The 21,213-nt window shown below is 48.7% G+C and overlaps 1 protein-coding gene across 1 annotated transcript in view; it reads right to left on the bottom strand.

Moving 5' to 3' along the window:
• The window catches only part of HYDIN (HYDIN axonemal central pair apparatus protein), a 301,936-nt gene that overhangs the window by 89,003 nt on the left and 191,720 nt on the right, over positions 1-21,213 (bottom strand). The window contains exons 36-43 of the mRNA XM_045986716.1: positions 20,077-20,245; positions 17,303-17,482; positions 16,678-16,848; positions 13,961-14,131; positions 10,759-10,973; positions 7,117-7,254; positions 3,865-4,048; positions 1,405-1,546 (exon numbers count right to left, since the gene is read on the bottom strand). Of these exons, the coding sequence (XP_045842672.1) occupies positions 1,405-1,546; positions 3,865-4,048; positions 7,117-7,254; positions 10,759-10,973; positions 13,961-14,131; positions 16,678-16,848; positions 17,303-17,482; positions 20,077-20,245 (1,370 nt within the window). The remainder of the gene's footprint in view (positions 1-1,404; positions 1,547-3,864; positions 4,049-7,116; positions 7,255-10,758; positions 10,974-13,960; positions 14,132-16,677; positions 16,849-17,302; positions 17,483-20,076; positions 20,246-21,213) is intronic.

Consider the following 21,213-nt stretch of genomic DNA (forward strand, 5'->3'; position numbering starts at 1 on the left):
CCTACACTGTCATGTCTGATGTTCAGACAACCAGAAATCGTATTTTAAATAGCAGTCCCTAATGTCTGGCTTAGGGCCACGGCACTGGATCTGAAAGCTGCCTTCCTCTTCTCTCTCTCTCTCCTGCCTCCCTGCTATGGATTCAGCTGTACGTGTCCTGCTGCCAGTGGCAGAGAGGGCACCACGTACAAACAATTGTGGAGACGACAGCATTTCTGAAAATACAAAACCCCTCTGTCTCCACCTCTAGGAATCCCTGGCTGGTCCTGGTTGCTGTGACTACCCACTGAAGCCAAATCTTCATTATGTGTGTGTGTGTGTGTGTGTGTGTGTGTGTGTGTGTGTGTGTGTGACAAACAAATCATTGTTGAGCTTTGAGGATCAGATTTCCATTTTCTAAGTGCACCATGAAATGAATTCCTGAAAGCAATGACCTGGACAAGAAAAAAAAGACTTTCCTTTGGAATCCCAAAGCCAGGCTTTTTATACCCCTGGAGACCCAGGCATTTTTACAAGGGACCATCCAGATGAAGAAACGAGGGCATACTGTGGGGGCAGAGAGGACATAAAAGCTCTTTGGGGGTCAGTGGGAGTAATCTGGAAGTAGAGGAAGCAGATAGGAGGAGGTTAAATAGAAGGGCAAGTATCTTGGGTCTGCCCCTTGCAATGTTTGGAATTCTATGGAAGATAAGAAACCCGCCCTCTTTCCCTGGCATGTTTGAAGATCTGAAGGCAGATAAGGACATTTATCCTCTGCCTAACCTGTAGCTGAGAAAGCTTGAGTCTCCTGGGCCCCAGGAGGTGTGGAGGGGATCTAGTCACTCTTATGTGGTCCCCAGTGATGAGCACAGAGAGTGGCTTAGAGCCTGCCCAGGGTCTCCGGCGAAGCCCAGGCAGAGGATCAAGTGGGAGAGGCAGCCAGAACTCAGGGGACAGATAACACCACCAAAGGCCACGATGGTGGTTGGGGAAGGAGAAATGGCCGAGTTCTGGGGGACAACCATTAAGCTCATGTCAAGAGAGTGGCCTCTCGGTCACCAGCTGCGGACAACTGAGCACAGAGGCTGGTCGATGAGCTGGACCTAGGGGACAGGTGTCAGGGGAAACTAGGGAGAGCCCCAGGACAGCACAGGGGCCAGAAGTACCCCCTGTTCCATCATATAACCTCCCCCTAGTCAGATGCTCTCCAGAGAGAAGGAAGGAGAGGAGAATGGGAGAAACCCAGGAAAGCTGCTGCAACGAACACCCTTGATGGACAACATGTTTTCCTGCTCTTAGCAGGTCATCCTCCGGGGTCTCCCTTGGTCATGGCTGCTCCCCTGGAAGGTGACCCCAGCCTTCAGGACGGGCTGTGTGTTACTCCCAGGAGAACCACTTCTGCCCTGCCTGGCCCTTGATTCTGACCTCTTTTTCCTCTCGCGAAGGGCCTGCTGAACCTCTCGATTGAACACGATCTTCTCCTCCTCTGTCATGGCGTCATACTCATCCTCATCGATATTTTGGAGACGCTCCTTCTCTTTCTCAAGTGCCTCCCTGCATTTGCGCTCTGTGGAGGGAACAAAGACAGGAAGGGGAGGGGAGGTAAGTCCCCAGCCTTGGCTGCGGGGTGCCCCTGTGGCTTAGCTCCCAGCCCACACCGGCTGCAGAGGGGTCCTGTGGCAGGGGCAGGGGGCTGGTGCTGCGGCCGCGTGCCTGATCTCTGGTGGGCCTTGCTTCACTCACAAAGCTCCAAACCTGCTATCTGTCTGGAATAGCAGTTCCAGAGATGTCCCAGTCCCCAGAAGGGTGACTGTGGGAACTGGCATGGCAGAGAGGATTTTGCAGGTGCGGTTATGCTAAGGACCCTGAACTGGGGAGACGGTCCTAGATTGTCTGGGTGGGGCCAGTATAACCGCAAAGGTCCTTGTAAGAGGGAGACAGGAGGGTCAGAGTCAGAGAAGGAGATGATGGAGGCAGAGGTCAGAAGGTTGTGAAGTAGGGACCGTGAGCTGAGGAAGGCTGGCGGCCTCTGGAAGCTCGAAAAGGCAAGGGAAAGGATTCTCTCCCTGGAACCTTCAAAGAAACAGAGCTCTGCCTATACCCGCTTTTAGGACTCCTGACTTCCAGAACCTCAACACAGTAAACCTGTGTTGTTTGAAGTCACTAGGTTTGCGGTAAGTTGCCACTGCAGCGATAGGGAAGGAACAGGCCACCTGCTGACTTTATCCATGATGAACATGTGCCACCAGAGTCCTCAGGGTGACAGAGCCATGTGCAGACAGAGGGGCACCATCTCCCACACCCTTCAGACTCCAGGTCCAAAAGCGACGCTCGCTCCCAGCACGAAGGCTCTTGGCCTCTTTTCACGCGTCACCAGCACAACTTCCCACGACCTGTTCTTCCAGGTTTGAGCTTTGGGCTCAGAGAGATGCACCCAGAGATCTTTCTCTAACACTTATCAAGAGATAGAAACAGATAAGAATAATGATTCCTCTTTCCCGGGCTGTGGTGGGGATCAAATAAGTAATCCTGTAAAGCATTTAGGCTAGTGCCTGGCAGATTCATAAATGTTCAGTAAAAATTAGATTTTAATACAATACTATTGTTACTGGATGCTGTCTCAGGACTTCTTCAAAGGCAGAGGAATCTTCAAAGGGAGAGGAGCCCATAATGCAACTGCGAAAAACTTCAATCCGCGGGTAATTGAGAAAATGAAAGAGGTATTTTCTTTTAAGTTGGAAATGAGCTTTTGAAAAACTAGGAAGCTGGAGGTTGGAACACTGCTGGGGACGCCTGATCATTCTTCTTAATATTTCTCTGGATGAGAATGTAAGGAAGCAGTCTTTGAACTCTGTTTAAGAGCTGAGAGACCTCATGTTTGTAATTATTTCCCTTAATGGAAAAGCATTACGATTTACGTAGATTTTTCCAGAAGACAGAGGTAAGGCCAAGTAAGGAAGGGCAGTAATGTGATCAGTGCTGAGGCCAGAGCAGAACTTTGCCTTCCAAAATTTGTTACGACTGCTTCTGACGACAGCAGGATCTCAAGCTGACCTTACTGTGTATGTGTGTATATCTATTTTTCAGTCGCTGAAATTTTTTTTAGGTCACTGTTGTAGCAACAGAAAATGCAAAGGTTTCAGAGTTACACAGACCTTACTAATTGCTGTGTGATATTTAAAAAAAATATATTTATTTATTTGAGAGAGGGAGAGAGAGCAAGCATGAGTGGGGAGAGAGAGCAGAGGGAGAGGAAGAGAGAGAATCCTAAGTAGACTCCCGCTGAGCGTGGAGCCTGACGCAGGGCTCAATCCCATGGCCCTGAGATCATGACCTGAGCCAAAATCAAGAGTCATTTTCCTCATCTGTAAAGGGGGGACAATGATCTTCAGAGAGTCATTGAGAGGATCAAATAACCCCAGGTGCCATGCCTAGGCATTTCAAACATACAGAGCGTTTGCTGCGATGGCTGGACAGAGCCGGCTAAGATGTAGAAACGGGCTCGTGAGGTTTCTCAGCACCTCCAGCTTGGCAAGAAGTGCACAGTTGTCATAAGCAAAAGCAAGCAGCTAATGAGTCACCTGAGTCAGGATGGGACCGTATGGTGATGGCGTCCTCTTGGGTTGACTGCGATTATAGAGAAGATGAAGGGACACACTGTAATATCGGGGGGAAGGGGAATGTGACTATTATGAGAAGAGCCGGCTGGGTTCATCCCTCAGCCTGTCGTCTCTCAACAGGTCGCCTGTGTCTGCCAGGTGCCTTACAGGACGGAGGGGAGACATGGCGAATGGAATATTCCCAGCGGGTCAGCCTGGTGGGGAAGCATTTCATACGGCCCCTGGCTGTGCCAGAGGGACAGCCCAGGAAGGCATGGGGCTTTACCTTCTTGCTCCTTTTTGGCTTTCTCCTGGGACTTCATGGCTGTGTAATCCTGGGCCATGTTGATAACGTAGATGTGGTCCCGGCAGCCGATGGCCTTCAGAAGGCAGAGGAGAGCCACGGCCATGTTCCGAGCAAAGAGGGTCTCCAGGCTGTCAAACACCACTCCCCGGAGGCAGTCACTCAGCTGAAAGCGCAGTGAGCAGAGACGGTTAGCAGGGCCGCAGTTACCCAGCTCCGTACGGAGAAGGGCGGCTTGTTCCTCTGCGGGCGCTTTCCCTGGGGTTGCAACCGGGTCAGCAGGCCTACCGCGCCCCTGGGAAAACACCGAGGAACCACCCTTCCACCTGCTACATTCAACGTGCTGTTAGAAAATACAAGAGAAACACCCAAAGAGTTTACCAGTCACAATAGATCTTCATTATCTGTATTTGTAGAGTGAAAGGTTGATTCTGTCGCTATGGAAATGGGGGAAGCAAGCGGAATGTGAAAGTGAGGGTCTGGGAAGGTCCAGGGGGTGCAGGATGGAAGATGGAAAGGCAAGATATTCCCATGCACTGAATAACAGACAGCAAGTGCCGCGAGAGCCGGTGGGCCATTTGTAGCTTTCTCAGTGTTAGTAAAGCCGTGGTGGGGAAAGAGCTCCATCCCGTGAATCACGGAAGAGCGCCCTCTGCTGCACTGACGTGTTACTCAAGGGTCGTACGCACACGGAGCGCCCCTGGGCAAAGGCTGATCACAGCTGGGTTTTTTGCCTTTTTTTTTTTTTTTAAAGATTTTATTATTTATTTGACAGATAGAGATCACAAGTAGGCAGAGAGGCAGGCAGAGAGAGAGGAGGAAGCAGGCTCCCCGTTGAGCAGAGAGCCCGATGCGGGCCTCGATCTCAGGACCCTGGGACCATGACCTGAGCCGAAGGCAGAGGCTTTAACCCACTGAGCCACCCAGGCACCCTTTTTTGCGGTTTTTTAAAAAAAGATTTCATTTATTTGAGAGAGTTAGTAAGAGCAAGTGAGCGAGCAAGTATGGGAGGGGCAGAGGCAGAGGGAGAAGCAGGGCCCCCGCTAAGCAAGAAGCCCAATGCAGGGCTCGATCCCAGGACCCTGGGATCATGACCTGAGCCGAAGGCAGATGCTTCACCTACTGAGCCACCCAGGTGCCCCATCACTACCGGGTTTTTGATGAGGTAAGAATCTTGTGTCAGAATGTAAATCAACTACATCACTAAAGACACCATTTATTGCAACTGCTGTTTTTTCGTTTTCTTTGTAGCAAGACTGTGGATGAAAGAAGCAGGCAAGCTCCATGTATCATCCAGGATGGGTGTGTTTTTTTAAAAATTTTTTATTTCTTTCTTATTTTTTATAAACATATAATGTATTTTTATCCCCAGGGGTACAGGTCTGTGAATTGCCAGGTTTACATACTTCACAGCACTCACCATAGCACATACCCTCCCCAATGTCCATAACCCCCCCAAGCCCCTCAGTCCATAACTCCCCCCAGCAACCCTCAGTTTGTTTTATGAGATTAAGAGTCACTTATGGTTTGTCTCCCTCCCAATCCCATCTTGTTTCATTTATTCTTCTCCTATCCCCCTAGCCCCCTATGTTGCATCTCCATATCCTCATATCAGGGAGATCATATAATAGTTGTCTTTCTCCGATTGACTTATTTCACTAAGCATGATACCCTCTAGTTCCATCCACGTCGTTGCAAATGGCAAGATTTCATTTCTTTTGATGGCTGCATAGTATTCCATTGTGTATATATACCACATCTTCTTTATCCATTCATCTGTTGATGGACATCTAGGTTCTTTCCATAGTTTGGCTATTGTGGACATTGCTGCTATAAACATTCGGGTGCAGGTGCCCCTTCGGATCACTACGTTTGTATCTTTAGGGTAAATACCCAGTAGTGCAATTGCTGGGTTATAGGGTAGTTCTGTTTTCAACATTTTGAGGAACCTCCATGCTGTTTTCCAGAGTGGTTGCACTAGCTTGCATTCCCACCAACAGTGTAGGAGGCTTCCCCTTTCTCCGTACAGGATGGGCGTTTTAAGTAGGTCAGCTCTGTGGGGCCACTTTAGCTGCCCCGTGATTTAACCTGGGCCTGTGGCACACCTACACACATACTGGCCCTCCTGGCTCACATCCACCGAAAGGGACAGCACCTTGAGCGCAATAGCCATTAAACCTGAACTCGAGATGGGGCGCCTGGGTGGCTCAGTTGGTTAAGCGACTGCCTTCAGCTCAGGTCATGATCCCAGAGTCCTGGGATCGAGTCCCGCATCGGGCTCCCTGCTCCTTGGAGAGTCTGCTTCTCCCTCTGACTTTCTCTCCTCTCATGCTCTCTCTCACTGTCTCTCTCTCAAATAAAAACAAACAAACAAACAAAAAAAAAACAAAAAAAACCCTGAACTCGAGTCATTTCTTATATTAACACTCCTCTTGGGAAGTTCAGGCCCCGTTTCATTATATTTAAATGCGCAACTACTATTGTGGCCCAGTTCGAGAAAACCTAGGCAAACAGACAACTCCAGGACCTGGTGAAAAATTTAGCTCTCTGGAAACCATAAGCAGAAAACAGGCTTAGGTGGTACCCTCCCCATTCCTGCTGATCTTGTTTTCTTTTAACTGTACAACACATTCTGAAAAAAAAAAAAAAAAATGGAAACAGTTACTGTGTTTCTTGACTTTAAAAGCAATCTGCCATTGTGAAGTAATTCAGAAATGTATGGAGAGAACTAAAAATTCACTATCCTGTTAACCAAAGATAACCAGTTACATGTGCCTTGGGAGTTTTTACTAGGTCTGTATGATACACATTTAGAAATACTTTTATAGAAATTTGCTTTATGTATTATTTCATAATCTGCTTTTCTCACTGAATAACATATTGAACATGATTTTTTATAGAAATTAATGAAGTTCTAACTTTCCATGACTCCATGAGATGATTTTTAATATGCTACCAGAGGGCTGTATCATGACTGATTTTTAAAAAAATATGTAACCCGCTCACTGGAGCTTTAAGGATGCAGACTGCGCCAGGGCCAAGGACTGACCAGGGATATCAAAAGGACAAGCAAATGGCTGTTGGGGACGAAGAAACCCATCCTTCCTGTCCAGGGCCCCTGGGTTCTGAGCAGCTGTGGGTGGGCTGTGGATCGGAACCTCAGCTCCTAGCGCAGGGATGGAGTGGGAGCCCCGTAGCTCTGTGCCGGGGTTGGGGGGCGGGGCACAGACGCACCTGGATGCGCTCAGCCAGGATCTGGGTGAGCAGGTCCTCGGGGAGCACACAGCTCACGAGCCCCGTCTCACCTCCGATACTGGGGCTGACACTGAGCCGGCGCTGCGTGGGCCCCGTAGGGAGGGGGCTGGAGGAAACCTGTGGAGAGGGAGAAGGATCAGGAGTTAGAATCCAGCTTGGTGTCCCAGCAGCTCTCACACGTACAAGCCACATGACCTCACGGAAATGATGAGATCGCCTCATTTCCTCATCTGTAATATGGGGATTGCATCGTAAAATGGAAAATTCCTGTCTCTCTTAAAGAATTGCTGTGAGCTTCAAGCAGGGACACTATGGAAGCTGCTTTGTGTATGTACTGAACACCCTGAATTTGTTCATTCAAGAAATAGTAATTGAGCACGTACTGTGCATGAGGGTCCCCTCTAGCACTAGGGGTACAACAACAAATAAGGCTGGCAATGTTGCTGCCCACATGGTCCTTATTGCAAGCGGGGCAGACAGAAAATGACCACGTGAATATACAAATCAACAACAGTCTCAAGTAGTGACAAATGCCAGGCAGAACGGCATGAGGAAAAGGGACAGAGAGGCGTGACAGAGTTGGACAAGAACCTGAGTGTGCTTGCCGGGATCTGGGGAGTACGTGGGAGCCTTGTGTAACTAGGCCAAGTGAGTGATGGGGAAGAGGGCTGGGCTTCATTAAAGTCGAAGGCATAGTCAGGTGTGAACATGCAGGGCTTGTAGACCCCAGGGAGGAATTCGGATTTTATTCCAAGTATTATGGGAAGTTCCTGGCATGTTTCAGCCAGATGTGTGATCTGAGTTTTATTTTTGAAAGGCCAGTGTGCCTGCTGTCTGGGTGACAAGAGTGGAAACAGGAAGGCCAGTTAGTTCGATGTTTCCACGCTCCAAGCAGGAGATGATGGCGGCAGGGATGAGGATGGTCATGGTGGAGGTGGGGAGACGTGGTTGACACTTTCCTTCACATCCCATTCCCCGAGGACTTGGAAGGGAATGCGAAAGAAAGCGGGGCCCCAAGAATGACTCCTTGAGTGTTGGCCTGATCAAGTTGGAAAATGGTAAAGTCAATTATTAAGAAAGTAAAAACTGCGGGAAGAGCTGTTTCTTGGTTTTTGTCTTGTTCTGTTTTGGGAATGGGCCAGAATTACTCCTCAGGCATGTAAATTTTGAGGGGTCTCTAAGCCATTCAGTGTGAGTTTGGATGTATGCACCTGAGCTGGGGAAGAAACTAGGGTTGGAAATAGAAATTGAAGGTCATATGCATATACTGAAAATATTTAAGTACTTAAGCCATGAGCTGATAAGATCACCTGTGGAGAAAAGGTAGATGACAAAAGGAGATGACTCAGTTCTAGTCTAGTCTAAAATCCTAAGGATCTGGAGGAGGTGGAGAAGCTGGAGGAGAGGAGGGAGTCCTTAACGGGGCAGAAGGAAAGTAGAAGAGTGTGGTGTTCCGATGGCCAGGAAGTGCTTCCAGGAGGAGGCGTTATCAGCTGCTGGGAGGTCACAAGGGATGAGAACACTGGCCCCGGGATCTGGCAAGATGAATGGCAGTGACCTTGAGAGGAGTGGTCCTTGAGAGGAGCGGTGGTAAGGACAAGGGCCTCCCTGGAATAGGTCAAAGAAAGAATGTGGTGAGGCTGAGGAGGAAGGCCCGTGACAAGTCTTTGGAGGAACAGCTGGGAAGAGGGGTTGACTGGAGGAGGTAAGAGCGGGAGGGCGGTCTGGGGCTTTGGGGCAGTATTTTTAAAGACGGGAGGTGTATAACGTGCATAGATGCTGATGGGAAGGAGTCACTAGGTAGAGCACAATGCAAGCAGGAGAGAGGGCATGACTGCAGGAGCTTAGCTCTTGAGTGAGAAGTGGGGGGGGGGGGTCTGGCACACAGGGGCAGGGCCTCAAGTGAGAGCTGGGGCGGTGACTCTGGCAGGGAAGGCGCGGCAGCGCTGGACTGGGGTGCAGCCTGGCTCTGAGATCTGGTGGTGGGAGAATCAGGTGGTCGCCTGCCAGTGTTGCTGCTCCCTCCATGCAGCCAGGAGAGAGATCATTAGCTGGGAATGGGGAACAGGAAGGGGCCTTAGAGGTTTGGAGAGTGATGACCTCCATAAAATAGTTATCTTGAAGAGAAGGAGTGCAAATTTACTAGGGAAGACCAGAGGATCTATTTGAGATCTGTGGTCTTAAGTTTGGATGCAGACCATTCAGGAGATAGGAGGGCTGCCTTTAGCTGTGTTCAGCCACCCTGCCTCAGGAGGCAGAGAATTGGGTTTACCAGGGCTGAAATTTTGCTTGGAGAGCATGAAGAAGAGGAAGGGGCGAGGGAGACCCTACGGGGACAGTCACGGATTCCAAATGGGGCAAGAAAACAACTGAAGAGGGGCCGGCAGTGAAGATAGGGACTGAAGGTTTGCATGGGACCAATTACTTCCTGGAGTAAGTCATCTGGAAAGTTAGAAGATGGCGGTCAGGAAGTAGGAAGTGTAAGGCAGAGGTCTTGGAGTTTATGGGTAATGATGGACCAGTTCTAGAACATGACCATGGCAGTGAGTACCTGAGGAGGCCGTGGAACTGAGAAGTGTAAGTGTTGGATTAAATGTCATTCAAAAGACCAGGATTTTCAGCAGGTGCTCTCCTAGAACATGGTGATTTATAAATAAATGACCTTATATTACAGGTCATATCTTCATTATATGACCTAGTACACATTTCTTCCCACTTGCAACATGACTAAACTCCAGTCATTGGAGAATTCATGCTTTAGCAGAGCTTTGGAAAACCAAACAGCCAATTCTGGGTGAGACACTGCAACAGGGCGACTGTTGTCCAAACCCTGAGTCCTGTCACACTGTGGCAGCCACATGGGGGATGGGGTGATCTTGAATAGGTTTTAATATTTATTGAAAGGGGAGGGGTGCCTGGGTGGCTCAGTGGGTTAAGCCTCTGCCTTCTGCTCAGGTCATGATCTCAGGGTCCTGGGATCGAGCCCCACATTGGGCTCTCCACTCAACAGGGAGCCTGTTTCCCCCTCTCTCTCTGCCTGTCTCTCTGCCTACTTGTGATCTCTGTTTGTCAAATAAATAAATAAAATCTTAAAAAAAAAAAAAACGAAAAAGAACGGGGATTGGGGTCAGAATTGGGATTTTCTGGTGCATTTGATACACTCTCCCAGACTCTCGCACAGCCTCCCCTGGCCCTGCAGTTGATACGAATGGTTTCATCCTCAGCGTTCCTGTAGGATTAGGCTGAGCCGCACAAAACTGCTGTTGTTGGCCATTTCGTATGGTTCGCCCCGGTTCTTTTTCACAAACCTCTTTTGTCACCAGTCTCATTTTATTGCAGATATGTGTACGTGCGGTCATCTCCCTCATCGGACCCTTGGTGCAGCGTGAGCACAGGGATTTTTGCTTCGTTTATCTCCGCTTTGCGAGCACTCAGGCCAGTGCCTCACATGAAAGTTCTTGCTGAACCCTTGCGGGAGGAGCACGCCTGGCAGCGCCTGCACCATGAGCCTGGAGAGGGCACCCCCAGCCACGAAGCCGTGCTGCCAAGGCTGCAGGATGCTGAGGAGGAAGGGCAGGGGGAAGCACCCCAACCTTCTGTTGGGTGGGCCCTGACCTGTACCTGCGGCGTCTCAGGCGCATGCTGGTGATGCTGCTTCTGAGACCCGGAGCCGTGGCTCTCCGCCTTGCTTTTGGCGATCACCATGCTTCCGCGCAGCGGCTTCGTAGGTTTAATTTCGGGGGTGACCAGCGTGGAATCTGAGGTCAGCTTGCCCAGGGTCTCACTGCTCAGACGTACTTGTCCCACAGCGGTCTGGCCCGAAGCAGCCTCCTGGGCTACAGAGAGAGAGAGAGAGTAGATTCATGTTAAAAGTCACCCGAGGATAGCAAGGAAATGATGGTGGGGATGGTACAACACCTGGTATGACAGGTGTGACCCTCTTGAGGACAAAGCCATCTCGGCCTGCAGCCGGCTGGGAGGGGCTGGGAGAAGAGGCTGCAGGCCGCGAGGCTGGATTGCGGGTTTCTCCCAGGCCCATCATCCAAGCGGATCCCGTGTTAGTCGCCCTACGTTCTCCTCCAGCCCTGAGGGCAAGCGCTTGTGAAACCGCCGGTGCGCTAGGGCCCCGACACTAAGACGGGGTGATGCGGCTGTGTGCCCAGGCAGCTGCCACGGTTCTCCAGTGCACGGGCAGACTCGGTAAGGCTCCTTACTCCTCGGTGACCATATTTCAGCAAATAGGTCCTCAGAACTCCCTTGGGAGCTGTCACTATGCTTACCCCGCTCTATCTTTTCATGTGTTCCCTCTGTCTCTCCCCCAGGAGGCGATTATAGGTACAAGGACTCCATACTGCACCTGGAGGTGGTGGGGGGGCAGTGTGGGGGCAGAGGGGCGAAGAGCCTGAAGCCACCAGAAGAGCAACTGCACCAGAGATCTGCAGGCCAGTCCCGCACTCATGGGGCCCCGTCACCGCCACCTCCGGCTCTGCCTTGATAACGACTGCTCTGGCCTCCCACTGCCCGCACCCGCTCGGCTGGTCCAGAGTCCTGCGCTCCCGCCCCCCCACCCCACCCCTTCCGCCATGCCTGTGCAGTCTCTTCTGGGCTGTTCTACGGCTCTCAGTTTTCCCGGTCCTTGCCGTCATTCTGCCCTATCCTAAAAAGCCAGCTCTTTCATTTCTTTCCAGACATCAACGCGACACCCGCTCCCTTTCCCTCCCAGGCTGACTTCGAAAACCGTAGTGTGGGCCGCATCTGTCAGTGGACACGTAAGATGTTCGGAATTGAAAATCTCTAGTAGCTGCATTAAAAAAGCACACATGGCTTTCCACGGCGTGTTTTCTTTAACCCTCCACATCCAAAATGTGATCATTCCAACATGTAAAGAACACATAAAAATGGTTACTCTGCTATTGCATAGAATAGCCTTTAACTCACGCTACGTTTTCAAACAACCATCCTAGCAGCACGTTTCAGTCTGGACTGGTCCCATGTCAAGTGGCCAGTGGCTGTGGTGTGGGACAGGCAGGATCGCCCACAGCGAACAGAGAGTAGAGGTCTGAGGTTAACCCCTCCCTTGAAAGGGCTTTCTCCAAAGTGCCCGGTGACCTCTGAACTGTGAGCCACAGTGGCCCTCTCACAGGGCTCATTCTATCTGTACTTTCAGCAATCTCTGACTACATTCCCTCACTGATTCGATACGTTTTGGGAAGTCTTTACTCTGTGGCTGCTCTGTGCCAGGCACCATGCTAGGGGCTGGGAATACCTCAGCGATGAGAACTAACACACATCTCTGCTTCCAGCCGACATTCTGGCGGGGTCGGCAGAGAGTAGAATAAAGAAGTCACAGAAGTGGTATATGAACCAGTGACAGGGCCTATGAGACAAACAAGTCAGGAAGGGTCCCCCAGACCACCGGGGCTCTCGAGAGGTGTGAAAGCCCTTCTCGCACCACTCCTTCCCACACCTCAGCCTCCCTGACTTCCCTGCACCCTGCTCTCCTGACTGCCCAGCCATCTGAGCCTCCTCACTCTGCCTTCTTGGACTTCCTGGCTTCTCCTTCACCCCCTCCTCCTAAAATGTAAGTGTTCCGCAATGTCCCTTTCCATTCCTCTCCTCTTTCTGGAGCTTTCTTTTCTTTCTTTCTTTTTTTAAATTTGACAGACAGAGATCACAAGTGGGCAGAGAGGCAGGCAGAGAGAGAGAGAAGGAAGCAGGCTCCCCGCTGAGCAGAGAGCCCGATGTGGGGCTTGATCCCAGGTCCCCGGGATCATGACCTGAGCCGAAGGCAGAGGCTTTAACCCACTGAGCCACCCAAGTGCCCTTTTCTGGAGCTTTCTGGGTTGATTTCTTCTCTTCCAGCAGTTGAACCTCTGGCTTTGTTGAGGGAGACTCCCCCAGTTCTGTCTTTAGCTTGACATTACCCTCTCAGATTGGAAACCGGAATCCCCAGTGTGTCATGGGACACTAACACAGCTCCAAAGACCTCTGTGAAGTGTAGTTTAATTGAGAGAAAAGGAAGCAAAAATCTGAGAGAGCCAGAACTGTGATGCAGCGTGGAGTCCCCACTGAAGGTAGACTAGGCCACCCCCAAAATACGATGAGCGGAGTTCTGGATATGTCACCCCAGAATATGCTGCTATCTTTTGAGCTGTGGGCACTTGAGCTGTGGGCAAAGGCAGGAAGAAGGCTTCTCTGAACTTCCCTTATCTCCCTAAAGAGAGGCGTCCAAAGGGAACTCCATTGTCCCAAAGCCGCACCTGGCACTTACATCCACGAGGGATGTACCAAACTACCTACCCTCCTCTGTTCTTCTGTGGGTCTACTCATCTTCCCTAAAACTCATTTCCTTTCCTAAAACTCAGCTTCCTTGCTTTCTTGGGCTGGAATGTCCTTGTCTACTTCTTTGCCTGTCAACATTCACCTGCTCCTTCAAAGCTCATTTCCACTAAAAGTTCCTGAGATCTTGCTTGTTGGAACCCAGCCATCCCAAAGTTGCCCTCCTGCTATGTTCTTTCCCTCTGCTCTGAACAAATCCCTGTCTGCTCGCCTTTCACGGGCCACCCTCAAAGGTGCAAGCTGTATCCTATTCATTGTCCTGTTCCCTGTAGTGCCAAGTGCGTGCCTGTACTGGGCAGCATGGAGAGCTGTAGATGCTTGGTGGAGAGAATTCCTCCTCGGGCTATAAGTTGGCAGCATGCTATAAGTCAGCCTTCAGCCAGGCGTGGGGAGAAAAGCTCAGCGTGGGACACAAGGAAGATGGGAATTAACAGCAGGGGTGCTGGGCACTTGAGCACAGAAAGTCAGGGGAAATGGCTCTTACCAGACTCTTCTTCCTTCATGGACTGCTCTATGGCAGCCCTAATGCAGAGCTCCCGGGCCCGGATCCCCGGGATGTTGCTGCCATCGGAGATGGCTTCCAGCACGACGGAGTCAATGTTCAAGCAGGCTGCATTGTAGTATTTGGCCATGCTGACTGCAGTGGCCGATTTTCCTGCAAAAAAAAGGGTCAGGAGATTAGATTTAGTGGCTCTCAGCAGCTCAGTGTTCTAGAAAGAAGAAGCTTCTAGAATGGAGACTGCTATAAAGTGATCTCCCCAAGTGCTTTGCCTTTAAGTCTCTAATGTGGTCAGAAGTGGCAGCAGAAAACAGAGGCAAGACCAGAACCACAGGGGTTCTGGTTCTCATTCCACCACCAGTGTGCCGTGCACAGCATGGTGGCAACATGCATCCTCTCTGAATTGTCTCCTCAGTTAAAGGTGATTTGGTCACGATCTTTAAAAATTTTGTAGCTCTAAGGGTGCCTGGTGGCTCAGTCGGTTAAACATCTGCCTTCAGCTCAGGTCATGATCTCCAGGTCCTGGGATCGAGTCCCCTATTGGGAATCCCTGCCCAGTGGGGAGTCTGCTTCTCCCTCTGCCCCTCCTCCCACTCTTGAGTGCCCTCTCTTTATGTCTCTCTCGCTCAAATAAATAAAATATTAAAAGAATTTTTTTTTTTTTTATGTAGTTCTACTGTCTGATTCTAACAGGAAGACTTTTTTGGTTTAAAGAGTAACTTGTGTGGATCTCTTCTCATTTCAAAATGTCTGCTCATTAAAAAGAAAGCAGAAAATACAAATAAACAGGAGAAAAGTAAAAAAAAAAAAGATCCACAATTTGCTCATCCAGAGATATTATAGTTAGCATATGGCTGCTAAGTATGCATGTACAACTCATGTATTTATATTTCTTAGGAAAAAGAAACCTGCTCTGTGGTAGGCTGAACAAAGACCCCTCCCAAAGACATCCACATCCAAATGCCTGCAGCCTGTGGAAATGTTAATCTGGGGTGGTAAAGCCGCTTTGCAGTTGCAGTATCAGATCCTGATACGGAAATTATCTCCCACTGTCTGGGTGGGCCCAGGGTAACCCCAAGGGCCCTTCCAGGAGACAAGCAGGAGGGCCGGTCAGAACAGGGGATGTGATGGTGAAGCAAAGGAAGAGACACTGGAAGACATTACAATGCTGGGTTTTTTCCCCTAAGATTTATTTATTTATTTTCGAGAGAGAGAGAGAGAGAGAGAACGAACATGAACAGGGAAGGTGGAGGGAAAGGGAGAGAATCTCAAATAAACTCCCTGCTGAGCGCTGAGCCCAGTGTGAGGATGATCTCATGACCATGAGATCAGGACCTGAGCTGAAATCGAGAGTCAGATGCTTAACCGACTGGGCCACCCAGGCGCTCCTATGATGCTGGTTTTCAAGACGGAGGAAGGGGCCCTGAGCCAAGGAATGCAGGCGACATTTCTAGAAGCTACAAAAGACAAGGAAATGGATCCTCTCCTATGTGCCTCCAGAAGGAATGCAGCCTTCCCGACACATTTTAGATTTCTGATCTTCAGAAAGGACATCAAATTTATATTATTTCAACCTACTAAGTATGTGGCTGCCTATCACAGCGGCAAGAGGAAACTAATACAGATTGCAAATCCTAAGGATGACATTTTTTTCTCACTTAAAATGATGCATCATGAATATCTTTCTATTCATGCAATATACTTCTATGGCACTTTGAAAAAACTGTGGTGATGAACACACAAAATTTACCATTGTGACCATGGGTATGTGTACGGGTAAGTTACATTAGTTCATTCACACTGTGGTGTGACGGTCACCAGCATCGAGCTCCAACACTTTTTCATCTTCCCACGTGGAAACTCTGTAGCCACCACACAATTAGTCCCCATCCTCCCTTTCCCCAGTCCCTGGAAACCACCACTCTCCTTTCTGTTTCTATGAGTCTGACTCCTTTAAGTACTTTATATAAGTGGAATCATACAGTGATTGTCTTTGGGTGATGATTTCACTCAGTATAATGTCTAAGTGTTCATCCATGTTGTAGAAGGTGTCAGGATTTCCCTCCTTTTTGAGGCTGAGTAATAGCCTATCGGACCACATTTCGTTTTCCCATTCACCTGTCAATGGACAGTGGCGCTGTTTCTAGCTTTTGACCATTGTGAATAATGCTGCTATGAACACGGGTGCATGCAGCACTATTTTTAGTGGCAAATTAATTTACTCTACAGATGTACTGAGGCTTAATTAACCAGTCTTCCGCACTGAATGCTTCAGTCGCTCCCCGTTTTTCACTATGGCAAGCAATGCTGCAGCGAGTGGTCATGCTGTTCATCTTCGTCCACATCATTCAATATTTTCCCAAGATAAATTTATAGAAGGAATGTGGCCAGTTCAAAAGATTTGTACATTTCTCCCCCTCTCTTTTCAAATGATTTCATATCTTGGATTTTTCTTTTATAGTTTAATGTTTTTAAATTATTTAAAGAATATAAGCTCAAACAAGTCAGAGATGTATTAATTAAAAATAAGGGGTCCCTGCTCTTTCTCTAACTCTTTATCTTTGACGCTGGCAATTGAGTAGTTTGGGGATAGTCCTGTGGTATATAAATTTCAAACGATAGAGTCTTTTATTGTCTCAAAAATTACATGTGCAAACTTCACCATAAACCCCACAGGGGCAACCCTTCAGGGCCGTGCATACCAGACAAGGGCGTCCCATGGATGATAATGGCGATGCCTTTCCTGTTCTTGGATATGCGGCCATCTGCGGAAATATCAATGCCCAGGTGGCGAGCGATCGCCTTGCTTACTGGGTTGTTCTCGACTTCTCCAACTTCTGTGGAGTGGCTGTCAATGCTCTGTAACTTGTCAGCTGCAAAGTAAAAATATACATGTGCAAGTAAGTACATGTGGACACGCCTGGGATTCACAGGGTCTGGTGGAAAGGGGGACAACTTTTCCTTTCTTTGACGCTTTTGTTTTACAAATCACCTGCTGCCAGTGTTCTCACTCCCCCACATGGCAGTGACTTTTTTGGCTAATAGTTTGTCCACAACCACTAGAATGGAAATATACTCTCTGACTGTTAACTCTATTTTGGGGGAATGTGCCCTGCTGAAAAAAATGATACTAGACACTAGCTGAATTTGTAGCATGACAGGAGATGGCTGAATAAATATGATGGCATATTCATATGCAGAATTAACACCCAGCAGGGCTAGAAGGCTTGAGGGTGCCTATCAGGGAAAAAAGTGAAGAGGTACTGGACAGTCTTCTCAACCCTGCATAGGGAGAACTGTTACCAAAATCTTAAAATGCTTGCTTACTTTGAAACATGATTTTTTCCAGGCTCTCGTCATCTTCCTCTTCATCTGGGTAGGTCTTAGACTCGGCTGTGGGAAGGTGCCGCTCTTCGAGGTTGGATGTGACCGAGATCCCTCGGCTCAGTGAGGTCCTCTTTGTACTGGCCGAGGTTCCCAGATCGGACGACAGCCCATCTTCCTCTTCTGCAGGAGAGCCAAGGACGCAAACACACATGCGGAAGAGTTGGGAGGGGGACGGGGCGATGGAGACACAGAATGAAAGAGAGACAAAGTGGAGAGTCACGGACCTGGTCACCATCACCCTGGACTAGCCAATCCCAAGAAATGAGAACAGCAGTCGGTTGGCTGTTAAGAAGTTTCCCTGCCCAGAGTGTTTCTACATTTTAACATAAAAAAAACCCCACAAAAATTATACAGTTGTCTCAGGGAATTTAGAAAATTCAGAAGAGCAGGAATTATAAAATTCATTGGCGAAAGAGATGGAAAGACAAAGAAATGGTGATTGTAACTGCATTTCATACCAGAACAGGAGAGCTCCAAGTTCTCAGACTGTTCCTTTCTCATTTTTTCCAAGCTGAACTTGGGGTTATAGTGTATATTCCAATTGTAGACTGTTTTCCCCCTTACCTTGTCATGAACATTTGTCCATGGCCTCGCTAAGAATATTTACCATTTTGTCTGCCCAGAGCCCTCCCCACTGGCACTATTCCATAATTCCAATGGGGATATTGGGCTGTGATTGCACAAAATGGCCCCCCTCCCCCGGGGGGGCCAAGACGCTGATCCTGGGAGGTGTGGGGCATTTACATCTAAGGCGGAGAGGTTGGAGCTTTCCTGTGACGGGCCTTGCTGGCCATGGCATGGGAAGCAGGGAGGACAGTCTGCACATGAGAGCGGAGGGAGCAAAGGCTCAGAAAAGCCCTGCAGAAAAGCAGAGTATGCACCTGCCTGGCCCCCTCTGGCCCCCTGGGTCCCTGTTCTCTGCCACCTTTCAGTGGGCCAATTGAAAAAATGAACCTGTCACTGAACTGTTGTAAGGATGGGGACGAGAGTGACAGGGCCCTTCTCTGAGGTCATGACACCTTTGTACCTGGCAGCCCTTGCAGCTGTCTACCCCCGGGCCTCCCGCCCCCATGACAGTGGGTTTGAGTGTCAGTGTCTGTCCTCCCACCTCCTTCCTGACCCTGGGGCTCTCAAACACAGGGTCTTGTTTTATTGATCTGTTTACCACACTTCAGCTCCATTCTTGGAACATACATCATGGCAGCTAGTTATAGGCTTAACTGGTTCCCCTAAAATTCATACGTTGAAATCCTAACTCTCCAATACCTCAGAATGTGACTGTAGTTAAAGTGGCAAATAACGTTAAAATGAGGTCATATGAGTGTCCTATTCCATCCACACTCCACACTCCAGTATGACAGGTGGTCTTTAAAAGATTTGAACAGACACCCAGAGGGAAGACCATGTCAACACTGGGGGGAAGATGGCTATCTACAAGCCGAGGAAGGAGGTTCAGAAGAAAACAACCCTGCTGACAACTTGGTCTTAGACATCGAGCCTCCTGTAGTGTGAGAAAATAAACTTCTGTTCATTAAGTCCCCAGTCTGTGGTCTCCATGATGGCACTTCTAACATCTGAGTACCAATAGTGCTCAATGACATGACCAGGAGAATGCGGGGAGAGGTCGTCTTCTCTCATCTTTGTCCTAAAAGGACAAACTAGTATTCTCTGATCAGCTTCCTTGAGAGGCAAGATAAGCTCAAGGGTGGGAGAAAATGGACTTCATTCAGTTCATTCATTTGCTATCAAAGAACGTATTTATTGGGGAACATGTGATCACTGCCTTTACGGGGACTTCTCATTTGGGGGGCAGACGGGCACGAAGAAAACAATTATACACACGATGATTGTTACACAGAAAAAGAGAGAGAGTAACAGCAGGGAGGGCAATTTCCGGGATGAGCATGGAAAGCAGGAAGGAGAAGCATGCATCAGGCTACAGGTCATCCAGGAGCCTTGAAGGTCAAGTGCACACAAGGGAGCGCCATGGGTGTATGATGGGGTAACTCAGGGACAGTGGGCCAGGAAAGGGCACATTATAAGAGCACAGTCAAGCTTTATGATTGGGGTTTGGCCTTGAGGACCATGGAGGGCCAACCTCTTCCTTGTGTGAACCCCCACTCCCTACCTCTTTTAGGGCACCAAGCTATACCCTGTGGGATGTGTTACTGCATCACCTGCGCACACACAGAAGCTGTGGAGCACTGTGGTTACCACCATGGACTCTGGAGCCAGAGAGATCTGGGCTCGAATTCTGATTCTACCCCTTCAAACTGCAGACCTGGCCTATCAGTGCTTTAGTTTCTCATCTCTATGTGTAAAGCCCTCAGCACAGGGTTGGGTATCTAGCATGTGTTCTTCTATACTATATCACTTACTATTTAAATTAAATTGAATATATCCTGTAATATTGGTTTCAGAGGGAGAATTCAGTGTTCATCAGTTGCATAGAACACCCAATGCTCATTACTTCAAGTGCCTTCCTTAATGCCTGCACCCGTTGTTTTGAGGTCTTAACTTCTTGCTAGACTCTAGAGAGAGGAGAACATACCCCTGTCTCCACTTCCATGCAGCAGGGATGACACGCCCATTCTGGGAGGGTTAGAAACAAAATCTGTGAGGCGCCTAGCACGGCCTGGCTGGCCTCCTAAGAGGGACACCTCTGGGGCGCCAGGACAGGGGCTGAAGCCGGGCTCTTGGCACTGAGCTCTCACCGTTTTCCTGGACCAGACTCTCCAGATACTTGGCCTTCATCTGCTCCTCTTTCGACCGCTTCATCTCCTTAAAGTACTCGTACAGCTCTGGGGGCAGCTTTTCCCCTGGAAGGCGGGGAGGCAGCAGCAGGGTGTTGTAGGAATCGTAGCCTTTCAGTGTTCGTAAGATCTGCAAGAGGAGAGCAATGGCTGTTGGCTGGCTGGAAGCTTCCTCCTGACAGCCCTCACGTCTGCCCACCCTATAAGACCTTGGCTTCTGCCTGAGGGGGTGGTGTGCAGCATGGGCCTTCCCAGAGGTCTAAAAAGAAAAGCTGGGCCCGGAATCTGGGGATATAAGATCTTGAATTTTGCCCCATGTGAGCCTGGGCATTTCACATGTGGGAGAGAATTTTCCTCTTGTTTTATAAATAACATACACTGTTTTGTTGTTTTTTCCCATTTACAAAAGTACAGAGCTCCATTATCCACTCTGAGGGACAAGTTCTTGAAAAATCCTGTGGGGAGCAATGTTAGACAAGGAAGGCGATTGTCTCACAAATAGATGATCCAGGGAAAAACCGGTAAAATGGTATTAAGTATGTGTATGCATAAATGTGTTGGGGGGGAATGTGGGGGTAGGGAGGGAATGTGTTTTGGGGTTGTTAGATGAAATATGGGATGTGCAGTTTAATCTGAATTACAGATAAACAATGAATAATTTTTTTAGTATAAAAATGTCCATGTAAAATATGTCCTATGTTTTTTATCTGAAATTCAAATTTAACTGTGTAACTTGTTTTTCTTTCTGCTAAATCTGGTAAACTTAGTGTGTATGTATATTTATAAGACACAGTACAATAAAGTTCTAGAAAGCATTCGCTTCCTATATGGCTTAGTTTATGTGAAAACTCTGTTTTGTTGAGTAACCTTTCCTTCTCTAGGATCACTGTTTTTAGTTGTGTGAAAACCACTGTTAAGAAGCTCATTCTAAAATTTATATGGAAGAATAAAGAGCTAAGAATAGTTGAAATGCCTGAAATTAATATAATCACGTATGTTAATTATACTTGAATATGAAAAATGGTATTAAAAAAAAAAGAAAGAGTTAGGGCACCAGGTAGGCTCAGTGGGTTAAACTTTTGACTTCGGCTCAGGTCA

Source organism: Meles meles, chromosome 19 (assembly GCF_922984935.1).
Source record: "Meles meles chromosome 19, mMelMel3.1 paternal haplotype, whole genome shotgun sequence".
Lineage (NCBI taxonomy): Eukaryota > Metazoa > Chordata > Mammalia > Carnivora > Mustelidae > Meles > Meles meles.